This window comes from Lissotriton helveticus, chromosome 12 (genome assembly GCF_964261635.1).
Source record: "Lissotriton helveticus chromosome 12, aLisHel1.1, whole genome shotgun sequence".
NCBI lineage: Eukaryota > Metazoa > Chordata > Amphibia > Caudata > Salamandridae > Lissotriton > Lissotriton helveticus.
This window is the reverse complement of record NC_136073.1, coordinates 422559567-422574380: the sequence shown is the minus strand read 5'-3', so window position 1 is coordinate 422574380 and position 14814 is coordinate 422559567. Positions and strand designations below refer to the sequence as shown.

At 46.9% G+C, this 14814-nt stretch overlaps 1 protein-coding gene across 2 annotated transcripts in view; it reads right to left on the bottom strand.

Annotated features, from left to right (window-relative positions):
* CHD9 (chromodomain helicase DNA binding protein 9) overlaps nucleotides 1-14814 on the bottom strand; it is a 2123706-nt gene that overhangs the window by 1726924 nt on the left and 381968 nt on the right. For both annotated transcript variants that reach the window (XM_078670246.1, XM_078670247.1), the window contains exon 6: nucleotides 14026-14137. In XM_078670246.1, the coding sequence (XP_078526372.1) occupies nucleotides 14026-14137 (112 nt within the window). The remainder of the gene's footprint in view (nucleotides 1-14025; nucleotides 14138-14814) is intronic.

Here is a 14814-nt window from a genome sequence, read left to right as displayed (position 1 = left end):
TCCATACAGGTCCTGCTTCAGCACGAGGATACCCTCCCGGGTGAGTTGTGCGCTATACAAATAAAAAGAAAATAATGTAACATAAGTGTCATCTGTGTTAATTTATTTATTTCTTTGTTTCGGCCAGTTTGGCCATAAAAGATACATATATACATTAACATAGCAAGGAATCATAGCAACATACATACAGCAACACTTTAGGACACTAAACTTAAAATATGGTACGAGAAATATTTTTCACCTCCTCAATTTAAAACACATTTCATTTTAGCTACAGATTTTTGTAAGCATATACAGATGTCCCACTCAGAGTATCTGGCCACGTTTCCTACGAATAATATACACAGCATAGAGGAACCTACTTATGCTAAAAACAATAAACTGAGTTGTATTGCTTTTTATAATCCTGTATGCTGTGGAACAGGATCTGGTTCCTAGGAGAGTGCACATGGGTTTTAGCCATTTCTTTCGGGCTTTCGAGTAAGCACTACATATAAACAGCATGTGAGCCTCATTCTCCATACAAGGGTTTAAGCACATGGAGCAGCACCCGCTTTTGTCATTCAGGTCTCCCAGTCTTTTCTGTGACCAACGTTCTGTATTATAGTTCAGCATCAGGATCCCATATCTGAACTTCAAATAAAGGGACTTTGCAATGGGTGGCTCTATTTCATCCAAAAAGGATTCAAAGCGGAATTCATCTTTAAAGGATAAAGAGTCTTGAATTAGAGACCCGACTCTACTTCCATGTACTAGCTTATCACTCATATAAGACCAAAAAGCTCGTTTTACTATAGATTTAGTGAAAGCCGGTAGGTTATCAGGATTCTCCCACATTGAGTACAGGCCCAGAAGCGTGAACCATTTTTTAATGTGCACAAGCCACTGAATAGAGTTAAAAGAATCAAGATTTAGCAATTCTTGGAGGCCATTTCTATATTCGAACAATTCTGGGGTAGTCCACAACCTAACCCAAAACATTAATGGTTTTATAATGGCAAAATAATCTGTTCTTTTAAAGTTCAAATCGAGCTGGAGGGGTATTAACGGTGTACTGTTCGGGACCCTTGCAATGGCTCTCATGAATTTATTGTCCATGCCCTGAAAGCTATCTCTTACCCAGGGTCCCCATATCTCCGCTCCATACAACACAGCAGATTGGATTTTAAATTTGAAAAGCTCTAAGACAGGGGTTACACTCTTGCTTGTGCTAGCGTTCAATCTACATATAATTGGTTTCACGTTGTGGGCATATGATACCTTACTTTTCTCAATTTGAGCTTTCCAACTTAATTTTGAGTCAAGTGCAACACCCAAATAGGAAAAGTTTTCCACAGTTCCTAATTTCTGGCCATTCAAAGTCAGGAACCCTCTGTCCGGTTTGCTGGGATTTAATGCCATACATTTCGTTTTATCAGCATTTATTTCCAAGCCCTTGATCGTGCAATAACTGCTAAAGGAGTTTAAGAGTGCCTGGAGTCCCTCCTTGGTCTGGGATATAAGAATGGTATCATCCGCGAAGAGCAACGCAGGCACCCTCTCTCCATTAAGCTGTGGGGAATCATTAGTACAACCATTCAGATAATCGGGAGCATCGTTAACAAACAAGGAAAACAAGGTAGGGGCCAAGACGCACCCTTGGCGAACCCCACGTTCAATAGGGATGTTACGCGTCAGTTCACCATTTGGACCCCACCTGATGTTTGCATAGTTTCCAGCATGCAACTCGACTATTTGAGCCAAAAGACACCCTGGCAGGCCTAATTCACTTAAGGTCCTCCAGAGCAAGTTGCGAGGGACAAGGTCAAATGCAGCTCTCAAATCTACGAAAGCTACGTACAAATGACCTTTCCTAATCTGCACGTACTTCCAGATCAAACAACAAAATCTAAATATTTGATCTATGGTACTGATCTTGCTCCTAAAGCCAGCTTGGAATTTGGAGATTATTTTTGAATCTTCCAGCCAGTCATTAATCCGAAACAATAAGTGTTTGGCATAAAGTTTTTGCAGGGTGTCAATTAGACTAATTGGTCTATAATTTGAAGGTACCAGTCTGTTCCCCTTTTTGAAGATGAACACAACTTCCGCTGCACGCCAACTATCTGGAAAGCGACAACTTGTAGACAAAACATTGAACAAACGATTTACATAGGGAGCCCATACTTCAATGTCATGTTTATATAGATCCCCCGGTATTTTATCAGGGCCTGGTGCTTTGCTGTTTTTTAGTTCATTAATAGCCCTCATTGTTTCCTCCAGTGTAAAATCAAGGGGTTCAATAATAGGAGAGGACCATGGTATCTTGTTAACATCACCATCATATTGCCTGTAGAGGGAAGTGAAGTGGTTCACCCATGTCATTTCATCCAAAAATGTGTCTTTCACAGCTCTGCCTGCGTGCCCCTCGTTTGCCACCAGCCTCCAAAAGCCAACATTGTCGTTACTTTTTGCAGCAACTAGCATTTCAGCCCAAATCGACTCTTCCCATAGTCTTTTTGATGTTTTTTGGGCGCACTTATATGCCTCCCTTGCAAGTTTGACTCCTTTTGATTTACTCTTAATAGCAAGCAAGAGATTTTTCTTGGCCAGCCTGCATGAATGATCGTACCATAGTTTTCCGTGGCTACTCACTCTTATATTTTGTTGCTTTTTCCGTGGCATTTTTGTCAAGCAAGTTTTTAGTTCACTGAAAAAAGCATTGTGAAGTTCGACGAAGTGATCAAAATGAACAGGTAAAAATGATTGTCCAGCTGTAGGTCCAAACATTTTCTCAAAAAGAGAGTACACCGATGCTAGGGCCTTACCATCAGACAAAATATAGGGCCATTTTACTGCACGTCTGTTATTATTTATGTGTAACTCCTCACACATTTTGCCATTGGTGGTCTCAATTGATAAAGTAGCTGGGTTGACAATAATATCACTAAACATTTGCACATCAATGTAAAGTTCTAAAGGATAGTGATCGCTTTCCTCCCTACTTGCCACTTTTAGGTCAATCAAATAATGCCAAATACTAAGCGAAACGAGTATAAAATCTAGATTACTATGAGATTTCGCAAAAGTTGGTTGTTTTGTCAGGTCAGAAGGAAGGCGGCCGTTACATGTTCTAAGTCCATGATCTGCAGTTAGCCTTAACAGTTGGACGGCCAAAGTGGAACACTTGACAAGGTTTGAGGTTTCAAGCTGGGGAATTTTGTACACTTGGTCCTCGTCCTCAAAGACATCATTGATACCAGAAACAGGTTCAAAATTACAGTTTAAGTCACCTCCCAAGATTACCGGAGTTTCTCCAACCACCTTTTTTAGAAAGAGGTCCAGTGTTTCCAGAGTAGGTGAAACCTTGGAATGGCCAAGAGGTCTATTATAGACATTGACAATATAACATTCATTTCCATTTGGGGGTACAACTTTTAAGGCCAGAATATCGGGGGTTCCTGTATCTATACTTTCAACGCTCATAACCAGGGAGATTTTAAGCCATATGATCAACCCCCCTGACGGTCTCCCCCTATCAGACTGAACTGCCTCAGTCCCATAGGTTTTGTATCCGACCCTATGTGGAACATCAATTGCCCATGTTTCTTGCAATAGACAAAGGTCACTAGTGTCAACATAATCAGCCCATTCAGGATCCTTAAGATTTTTACCAGCAATGTTCCATGACAGAACAAGCAAACGTGGGATTAATCTGCTACTGAAGCAGGTTTGGTCATCGAAGGCCGGCATTAATACCGGCTGGTGATATACACTACCTAACTGTAAGTTGGCAGTTTGTTTCTCTGCCTCGATGACCATATCTTTTGCCACAGTATTAGTTTGCCCATCTAAGCAACCCTCATCCAGGTCGTGACATACTTTATCAGCTGCTAAAAGCATTTCCTTGTTCTGATGGTTCCACATTCCACTACTAATCTTATCTTCCACTCCCTTGCCATCTGGAGTCATTCGTTTGTCTGCTCTGAGATGAAAATTCTCGTTACCAAGTGTACAGTAGGTGTCATATAACTTGGGAATACAATCTGGCATAGTCCCAAGTCAGTCGACAGTGTCTAAACAACTGTACCTATTAAAAGTGGGAATACCAGACCACATATTTCGATCAGCCTGTCTAGCCAGGTTGGGGGCATAACCGTGGTATTGATTGACAATATTCCAGTTAGACCCATATTGTATAGGCCTGGGTGGAGGGTAAAAAAACGATAAGAGCCTAGGTTCAATGGATGATGTGTCTCCATATGATTTCCATTTGCAAATCTGTTCAGCACTATGGGGTTCCTCAAAAGAAATGACTATACAGTCACCCATAATTGATTTAGCCATGGGTCCTACCCACGGCACCCTACGTACCATGAGGATTTTGCTTTTCATGTGGTTCGGAATGGGTTTATTTGAATTTAACCAATAGATCACTTTATTTTTTAGAGATTGAACATTCTCTTCATATTGGTTTTCTAGTGCAGGTACCCCTGTAAGAACAATTACAAATGGGCTAGCATCAGGTGGCAAATCTATATACCCTCCTTTAAAGTTCTTATAAGCATGGCCAGATTGATAGTTTGGCTTGTTAGAGACATTGGCAAGGGATCTATCAGATATGGGTTTATTACTAGTTAAGGCAGTATGAAAATTAGCGGATAGATTAGATGGTAATTTCTGTGGAACCGGAGTGTTGGGGATAGGAGAGTGTGTGATGGCAACATTTGTCAGCTGAGACGTTTTGTTGAGCGTGACCCTTCAGCAAGGATTTGTTAGTAGTATTTACAGATGCCAAATTAGAGGGTAATAAATTCGGTTTGGCTGTAGTATTTGTTACTGTTTTTGTATTTATGCTTTTTGCTGGTCCCTCTTTTTGCTGCTGTATGCTAGTTGGATTTTTGTTCGGAGGTATCACAGGAGCAGTAGCAGTAGCTGGTACTTGCATAGACGCTATGGGTACATCAGTGCAATTAAGACTTAAGCTAGATAATGTAATAACACTTTTCTCTACTTCGAGCAACTGATTCTCGATGCCAGTTAACCTAACTTCTAATGGCCTAAGTAATTTCTTAAGCGTCTCCCATACCAGCTTTAGAAACTCTTCCCTTCCCCCTTCCTGTTCTACCATGTTCAAAAAATTTCCCTGGCCCTCATTAACAGAATGATCAGCCATTATGACCGAGTTTTGCTCTTCTATGCTATCAATGACGCTTTGTACAATTAAAGGCGCTTGGTCAGACATATTGTTGGGAGTAGTTACATTAGGTGTTTGTGGGGCACCCCCTATAGTGTTTTGACTAAGGGCTACCTTCGCCTTTTTCCTTGCATACGCTGATATATGTTTCCGTTTTCTCTTATGCTTTAGTGGTGCCTTAACAATTACCTGGCTTTTGGTTGGCTCTATTTCCAACAATACATTATGCTTCTCACCATTTTTAGTACCCTCGTTATTCCCTGCCAGTGGATCTGAAGATGGAAGACTTTCAGATACAGTACTGACAGAGGGCCCCGTGGGAGCAAGATCAAGATTAGTATAGGGGGATACTTCCTTAGCGGTAGAGTGAACATCGACCAAGGTGATAATTGGTGTAGGTCCAGTAGTGCGCTCAGGAGTTTTTGAGAAGGCAATACTACCTAGGGAGGATTTTTTCTTTAATGCCAATTCTGTAGAAAGTCTCCTTGCAGACTCCAGCTCCAAGGATACTCTATGTTGGAGTTTAGTTATTTCATTATCGATTGAATGACTGGTCCTCGTGATAAAATCGTCCAGGGTGCCTGTAGCCTTTTTAGAGGACTTGGTAGACTTACTCCTAGTTTCACGGACAGACATTATTTAAACTATAGATGGTTTTTAGTTAAGCAGAAGCGCAGCTAGGAATCTTACATAAGCAGCCAAGAGGGATGGCCCGGTCCGGTCTGAATCGGTCTGTAACGGCCTGAAACGGCCCTGTCTTTGCCCAGTCTTCGCCCTGGCTGCGTCCCGCGCTGCGGGAGTTTGAAGGATTGATATAGTGGGCGTGATGGGCAGGGGGCGGGCCAGCAGGGAGAGCGGACCGGAAGCTATCCGTCGGTCTTGCAGGGACTTCTGGGTATTGAAGTCCCCGCACGCTCGCAGCCCCGCTGATGCCTCACGCCCGGTGCCGCCTTTCAGCCTTTCCGCCTCAGTAGAACAATGCTCCTCGTAAATCAAGTTTTTGGCCCCGTCACACACAAACGAAGCGGCACCCGTCTGTGTTAATGTAAAAAACATTATACATTAGAGCACATGTAAGGGGCGTGGCTTGGAAGCCGATGTAGGCGGCAGCGGATCCCGGAGCTCCCCCGCAGCCACCCTATTCCCGCAAGTATTCTGCCAATTATACCGGTTCCTGGACCCCGCAACGAATCCCTCGCGATATCGTGCCCTACCTGGTGGAGGGGGCGAGCAATTTCGGAGACCCGTTTGTGCCCTAAAGTCACTTTCGCTGAGCGCAGCGCTTCTCTGCAAAACGGCGGCCGGAGCGCGAAAGGAGAGTGCCTGACCAAGGATCCCCGTGGCCGTGGGGACGCAGCCTGTGGACCGGTGCGGTGAGCGGTAGGAGCAGGACACTTGCCCGCATTCGGCAGCAGAGAGAGGGAGCGGATAATTTGTGCAGGCGAGTACTGGTGAGGGACTAGGCAGAGGAGTGCCTGACCCTAAAATAGCGGCGCCCGCGAAATGCCTTGAGACATATCGCGCCTGAGAGTAGGTGATAGCGCGACTGTGTGGGACTGCTCTGAAGATCGGCGGCGGCAGGGATGCACAGCCTGCTGCGTGGAGGGGAGGACCATTGCTGCAGTTGGCGGCTTGTTACTAACAGTCGGATTGTCAAGGGGTTCTGCTTGGATCGCGCCACAGAGAACACCGGAGCTAGCCCATTGTGAGGCCACACAGATCCCCGCCTAACGCTGAGGAAGAGAGAGGCGTTTGTCAGTGCGGGGAGAAGGAGGAGACCTGCCTGGCTTCTTGAGGGACAGCAGTTGGACACAAGTGCGCAATAACGAGGCGTGGAGCACGAATCCCACGGGCCACCAGAATTAGGGAACTTACTGTCGGGCGGTGAACGCGAAGCTGTAGGAGGTGACCCCTGCAAGAGACCCTCTGACGGGGAGCTACTACACCATTGCTTGTGGACGTAAGGACCCAGCGGCGTGACGAGTGAGGAGGTGCGGAGAGCCTGGCCATTCACTGAACCACCTACATTGGGCAGGGTGTCCAGAAAGAAAGGGTTCGGAGTCTTGCGACTGGATGACCCAGATCACGCCATGGAGGACGAGGAATTGGCGTCGGGGAGCAGAGATTCCACGCAGCCGCGGGACTCTTCCTTGGGCGACATCATGCAGGCCATCATGGCCTCGAGGGAGGCCCTGGAGAAACGGATGGACTCTATTGGATCTGACCTTTCCCTCCTGAAAGATGACCACCGGAAACTCAAGGAACGCGTGGCGGCTACTGAGCAGACCGTGAAAGACATCCCGGACACGGTTGATACCCTGCGAGCGCAGCTCAATGAGGTGGTGCAGAGAGTACGCGTACTAGAGGTGCGAGCAGAGGATACCAAAGGGCGCTCTAGGCGCAATAATCTCCGCATTGTGGGAATTCCGGAAGGGGAGGAAGGATCCGACGCTGTGCAATTCCTGGAGACATGGTTAAAGACGGAAGTGGCGCCTGAGGGTCTCTCCCCTTTTTTCGCGCTGGAGCGGGCATATAGGGTTCCGACACGTCCTCCAAAACCTGGGGTGCAGCCGCGCCCGATGGTGGCGAAACTCTTACACTACCGGGACCGCGCCTATATCCTCCAGAAGGCCAGGGAGGCGCAGAATTTGAGAATTGGCAACAGCAAGATAATGAATTTCCCGGATCACACCAGGAACGTGCAGCGCCAAAGAGCATCCTTTCTGGGGGTGAAGCGGAAGTTGAGGACTTTACATCTCCCTTACGCTATGCTATTCCCGGCTCAGCTGCGGGTCACAGCTGATGGAAACACGCACTTCTTCCTTATGCCTCAAGCAGCCTGGGATTGGCTGGAAGATCGGGCAGAAACGGGTGAGCGTACACCAGCCGCGACCCCCCCTCGACACAGTTCCCTTACCACAATGCCAAGGCAACGCCCAACTTCCTCTGCAGATTGGCGACAGGAACGCGACAAGGCGGTTGCAGCCATCAGCCAGGGGGCTCTTAGTCCAACCAGCAACACGTCAGAGCATGCAGGCAGTGGAGAGCAGAGCCCCAGCTCCAGCAGTGTCCATGGGCTCTCAGAAACGGACATGCCAGGAGTCACCCCACAAACGGCAGATGAAGTCTTTGGCTGACTGAACAGTTGCTTGCACAAACTGGCTTTGTGAGGTATCGGGGTAGCCTGCTGGGCCTGGGGACTTGGTGCCTGGTGGGAGGCTGGGCGGTCGGGGAGTGAAGAGGAAGTGATGGGGGGACCGGAGTACGGAATGTTCACACAGGAGTGGGGTGGGGGCCGGGGAGACCTCTGGGGTTCTTGGATCGGAGTTCCAGGCAGCCTAAACAGATTGGACTTTGTACGTGCCTTTCTTTTGTTTGGATGGGGATGCCAAGTTGGATGCCTGTCCTGGGGAGGGGGAGTTGGGGATGTTTGTATTGTTTTATTTGTGGGGTTGGGTTCAGGGGACCTAGGCATGTCGGGGCGTTCTAAGATGGAACTTGAGCTAGAGCAATGTCTGCAATGGGACCCACATTAGGATAGGTATGTCTTACGTGGAATGTAAGGGGGAGGCATACTATGACTAGGCGACACAAGGTACACTCCTTCTTGACACGCAGGGGAATACAAATTGCCTTTCTCCAGGAGACCCACCTCACTGTAAAGGAAGGGGCGGCGCTCCTCTCCAGCGGCGTTGGTCAAGTCTACTGCACTGCCTACTCGGCCTACGCGAGGGGGTCCTAATTTGGATAAGAGCTGGGATTCCCTTCCTGTGCACCTCGCAATTGATAGACCCAGAGGGCAGATACGTGGTACTCCAGGGGAAGCTGGATGGTCGAGATTTAACTCTGGGATGCTTATAGGCCCCTAATGTAGACCAACCGGCCTTCCTCATTACTGTCACACAAATTGGCATCAGTCTTAGTAGGGCCTTTACTATTTGGGGGCGATTTTAATTGGGTCACAGACATTGATTTAGACCGCTCACACCCACCCTTACCGAATGCACCGGCGGGAAAATTGGCAGTGGAGCGCTCCACCTGGCAGAGGACTTGGGGACTGATTGACACATGGAGGGTACAGCACCCATTGGATAGGGACTACTCCTTTTTCTCCGCCCTCCACGAATTGCATGTTTGCCTGGACGCATTTCTCTGTTCTCCTGAGGTACATGGCGAAATTATCAATAGCGAATATCTCACTCGCACTATTTCAGACCCTAACCCACTGTTAGCCCGGTTCGAGGTGGTCCCGGCCGCGCCCCAGAGTACCGACCTGGAGACTGCGCCCCGAAGCACTTGAAGACCAGATATTCCGAGCCACTATAGCCACGTCCATTGAGGACTATTTCTTTTTTAATGCAGGGTCTGTGGGATCGGTGCTCACTGAATGGGATGCCTATAAAACAGTGGTGAGAGGGAGTTGTATCTCAGCGGCATCCGGGGCCCGGAAAACATTGCTGCAAGACATCAAACGGGATGATGAGAAATTGTGTGCCCTGGAAATAGAGAGCCCCGAGCAGCCAGAAAAACAGGACGACTTATTGGCAGCTAGGGAAGCAGTGGCGGCAACTGTGGAGCGCCTACAATGCTTTGACTACAAAGCTTACCTCACAAGAGCGCACGCAGAGCGGGACAAATCAGGGGCCCTTTTGGCCTGGCTGGCTAATCCGGCCCGGCGCGGCTCTGTTATCCTTGAATTACGAGACCAGGCAGGGGTGGCCCACTTTAACCAGCAGGGGATAAATGAGCTGTTTTTTGATTACTATACAGAGCTTTACCGTAGTAGGGTCCTTCCATCAGAGAAATAACTACAGACTTTTACGAGGGGTCTGGATTTGCCAGAATTGGGGGATGAGGATGCGAAACAGCTGGGAAGGAACATTGAAGTGAGAGAAGTGCGAGTCGCAATTAAAAGTATGGCGTGGAACAAAACGCCGGGCTCCGATGGTCTTCCGGTGGAATTCTATCTCACATATTGATTTCCTGGCGCCTCGGCTGACGTGGCTCTATAACGAGACCAAACAGTTGGGCAGGTTGCCGGAGTCCACCAGGGAGGCGATCATTATCCCGCTATTGAAGCCGGGCAAACCACACTGGGATAGAATGTCATATCGCCCTTTATCCATGTTAAATCTGGATTACAAAATTTTGAGCAAAATCTTAGCGACTCGGCTGCTGCACCACATGTCTGCGCTGATCCATGCCGATCAATCCGGTTTCATCCCTGCCCGCAACACAGAGCTTAATATACGACGGCTCCTACATGTGTTGGAATTGGATACTTACGAGGTGGATACCGCAGCGGTGTTTCCTGTAGACATCGAAAAAGCTTTCGATAGTTTGGAATGGGAGTACCTCTTCCATGTCATGAATCGGATGGGATTGGGGCCGGATTTTGTGAGCTGGATGGCTTTATTATACAAAGATGCCACAGCTAGGGTGAGAACGGGAGGGGTGGTCTCCGAGGCGTGCAGGGTAGGAAGGGGCACACGACAGGGTTGCCCCCTTTCCCCGCTGTTGTTCGCCATAGCGGTGGAGCCTCTTGCGGCGCATGCTCGCCTGGGACAAGCATATCAGGGCTTGGACGTATATGGAAGGTCCATTATATCGCGCTTTATGTGGACGACCTATTAATGTTCTTGGCAGATACGGGGAGAGCCCTGCGTGGAGCGAATGCGCTGCTGAGAGCCCTAAGTGTGGTAGCGGGTTGAAAGTTAATAGGGCAAAGTTGTGCCTCTTTCCGAAACGCGGAGGTAGAGAGTGTCTGCGGTCTGTAGAGGGGGTGATCTGGGAAGAGAGAAGTCTCCTCTATTTGGGTACAGTAATCTACCACGAACGTGGAGATATCCTAGATGGAAATGTGGGAAAGGCGATTAGGAGTGCCAAAGCTAACTGAGTTCTGGAGCACGCTCCCTCCATCCGTGGCGGGGCGTGTGGCACTTCTCAAAATGGTGACCCTACCGCGCCTGCAATACTTCATTGGGACTCTTCCGATCTGGATTCCGGCGAGCTACTTTCGGAGGCTTTGGGGGCTGATCGTTTCCTTCTTGTGGGGTTCCGGCAGAAGCAGGGTGGCACTCAGGACCCTCATTAGAGGGGGGGACTAGCGGTCCCGGATTTGAGACGTAATACCTTGCCGCTCAACTTCAATGGCTTACACAATGGGTGGCAAGGGCCACCAGGGATGAGGGAGCCATGAGAGAACTGATGGGCCCCCCCTATTGGTACTGTCTCGTATAGTGCTGCGACTCCCACTTGGAGATATGCAACTCACTTAGGAGTTTGCCACAGCGCGTAAATGTTGGCACAGATATCTACGGCGAGGGGTATAGCGATCCCTTATGCGCCCGATATCCCATTAACGATGTGCAGGACACTACCACACGGGGGAATTGGAGGAGGCTAGAGGACTGGGAGCAGCAGGGCTTGGCGACCATGGGAGACCTGTACGAAGACGGCAATCTGCTGCCATTTGATGTCCTCAGGGACCTTTTTAACTGCCCAGGGGGGGGGGGGGGGATTTCCTGGTGCATGCCGCGCTCACGACAGCGATTCGTAAACACTGGAAGTCGGGCCTGACAGAACCACCTACCTCTATGGACTGCCAATACGTTGTGGTTGCTACAGGTAAAATCAAGGCGGTCTCATGTTTATATAGGCGCATGACTCACGAGGCTCTATCACCAATGGCAACGTTGAAGGCGAAATGGGAGGCGGACATAGGAATGGAGATACCAGATCCGGCATGGGATGGGATAGTGGAGGGAGCCTGGAGGAGTACGCGTAATGCGAGATTCCAGCTGGTGCATTTTCACATCCTACATAGGGCATACCTGACACCAGCCCGGTTGCATAAATACTTTCCAGCCCAGTCTGCAGCCTGTCCAAGATGTGCGCAGGGGAACGCAGACTTTAAACACATGTTGTGGGTGTGCCCGGCGCTAGATTCCTATTGGCAAGGGGTATCAGCACCGTTGAGGGCGGTTACAGATAGGGACATACAACCCACTATGGCGCACTGTATGCTCCACTGGTTTCCCCGCACCTCAAAAAACAAAATCACTAGTAAATTTATTGATCTGGGATTCCTCTTAGCTAAAAGAACCATAACCTCTCAGTGGGAAGCAAACAAAGGCCCCAATATAGATAAATAGAAGCAGGAATTCAGTAAGTGGGCCCGTTGCGAGGGGGAGGTCAAACTGCAAATGGCACATAGAACAGGAAATGAACCGGCATTAGAGAGGGCAAGGGCTTGGGAAAGATTGGTTATAGAACTCACACTACCCGAAGATAGGGATGGATGGTCCCCTGCACATAGCCCTGGGATGCACCCACCATAGCAGACCAAGGTGGAAGTATGTCGTCTTGCACTAATTGATTGCACGTAGATGCTCTATCCTGAGCATAGAGCCACCTCTTACCACATAATATCCGCAAACCCATTGGCGAGGCAGGAATACGGCAGTCATCCCTTTCCCAACCCGATGGGGGCTGCATCATGACACGCCTAGGGGGGGAGGCAATGTTGAAGAGAGGAGAAGGGAAGAGGGGGAGGGTGAGAGAGACTGTAGTTGGGACAGTTAATGGGTGTTGGAGGGTGGGGGGACGCTCCTGGGGGAGCTTTAATTCAAACCATTGTCATTGATTGCGCTGCTATTTCTACTGGCCCAGACTACGAGGAACATGTATATACAAATTACACTGATGCCCACGGACATGAAATATGTACTGGCTTGGGGGATAGGCTGATTCCCAAGGTTATGCTACAATACATGTGACCTATACTACTGTGCTTTTACTGCAACAAAAATTGTGTTGACAAAAAAAATTAGAGCACATGTAATTTGCACGAAGATATGGTATGGTGGGTATTCCCGTATTTGTGGCAAATAACATGGAACAAAAATTTGATGATTACTCACAAATTAGTGACCTGCTGTGCATTCACACAGGTCTGCCAATCCAGTTTTCACACCTATGTCTCTAACATACACTCAAATGTTTCAGGTTTTCACTGTATGGTGAGCGTTAGAAAGTAGAACAAACTGTTAAGTTCCTAAGTGAGGTTTGTAGGAAGGGGACCTTTTGTACAGTGAAAATACTTCTACTTAAGAGAAGAAGTAAACTTACAAATGATAACAGTATACCACAATTCTCCCAGCCCTGTGGCAGGAGTACTCAATGCTATACTACGTAGAGGTAGAGAAAAACAAGACTAAGCCAGCAAAGTACATTAATACCATTCAAACAAGCACGCACAAGGCCAAATGTGTTTCACGCGTGCAGAGTAGGGAAATGTATATACAAATATCCAAAAATGATGCAAACTATGCACTTGCAAGTTTTAGACCTCCAAGAACACTTTTTACCAATAAGTGGGTTCAGAGTCAAAAGTGGTTCGGAACAAACTGATAAACGTGTCCCCCAGTCCAGAAAAATAACAAAACCAAAAGGTAAAACGCTTGAAACAAGTGCATGAAACGGGCGTCTTGTCCAAAAAACATATATGGCTAAACAAATACATCAATGGAAATCTAAAAAGAGCACACACTTTGCATATATTTATATAGGTGCCTCAAGAAGAATACATTTTTTTTCCTTTTATTGTTAAAAGGTTTAAAGACACCTATATAGAAAAAAAACCATAAGAAAATCTGTTTTGTTTAATTTCTAACATTGAAAGTACAAATGTCAAAAGGTGCATATAGATGTTTAAAGAGCATGTTATGTATGAATATGATAAATGTTTCAATACTTTTGCTTTAAAAATGCAATATTTTTGCTAAAAAATATTTTCATCTTCATGAGGCAACACTCCCCGAACCGCACCCCAAACATTTGATTCTCACCTGGGATTCCTCATCTTTCAAAGTACGGTGTAGAGCCTGATCTGGATCGGACATTTCATCTGAAGACTCCTTCTTCCTTTTCTGCTTTTTACCCAATGTAATGATAAGTTTACTGTCAAATAATTATAAAAAATAAAAATAAAATAAAAATTAAGGACAATTTGTTTTTGAATTCATACAAGCAGACAAAGGCAATATTTCAGATTTTTGCACACTTAGATGAACCGGACAGAGAGAGAGTGCGCGAGAGAGAAAGAAAGAGAACGTGTTTGTGTGTGGGTTGTTTTGAGGGGGGGGAGATCAACTAAAATCTACAAATGTCCTATATAACTGTCATTATTTTCACACTCATCCAAGATGTCATTTAAAATATATGTTGACTACTTTTGGTAAGAGAACACTGAACTGAATGTAAACCAAGCACTTGCAAAGCCCAGATCTGGTCATGGCAAGCCCATGCAAGAAAAATAAAACCAGTAAACATACTGTAGTATCCATGCAGCGACGTGCTTGCAATACAAAATGTTACATTTTGAGATAAATTTACCATTGAATGCAGTTTAAATAAACAGTATTGGTGCTTGCTAGCAGTCAGGTGGACGTAGAACAGGTATAGGAATCTATTTTTAATTTTAATGCACAGGACAGTATGATTCTTATTGGCGCAAAGAAAAGGAATGAATGGCTTACAATTACTATAAACTGAAGGCATAGTTTAAAACCACAACAGTGACTTAGATAGGCTAAACAATGTAAGGAAAACCCATTGATAGTGCAAGTTATTAGCCC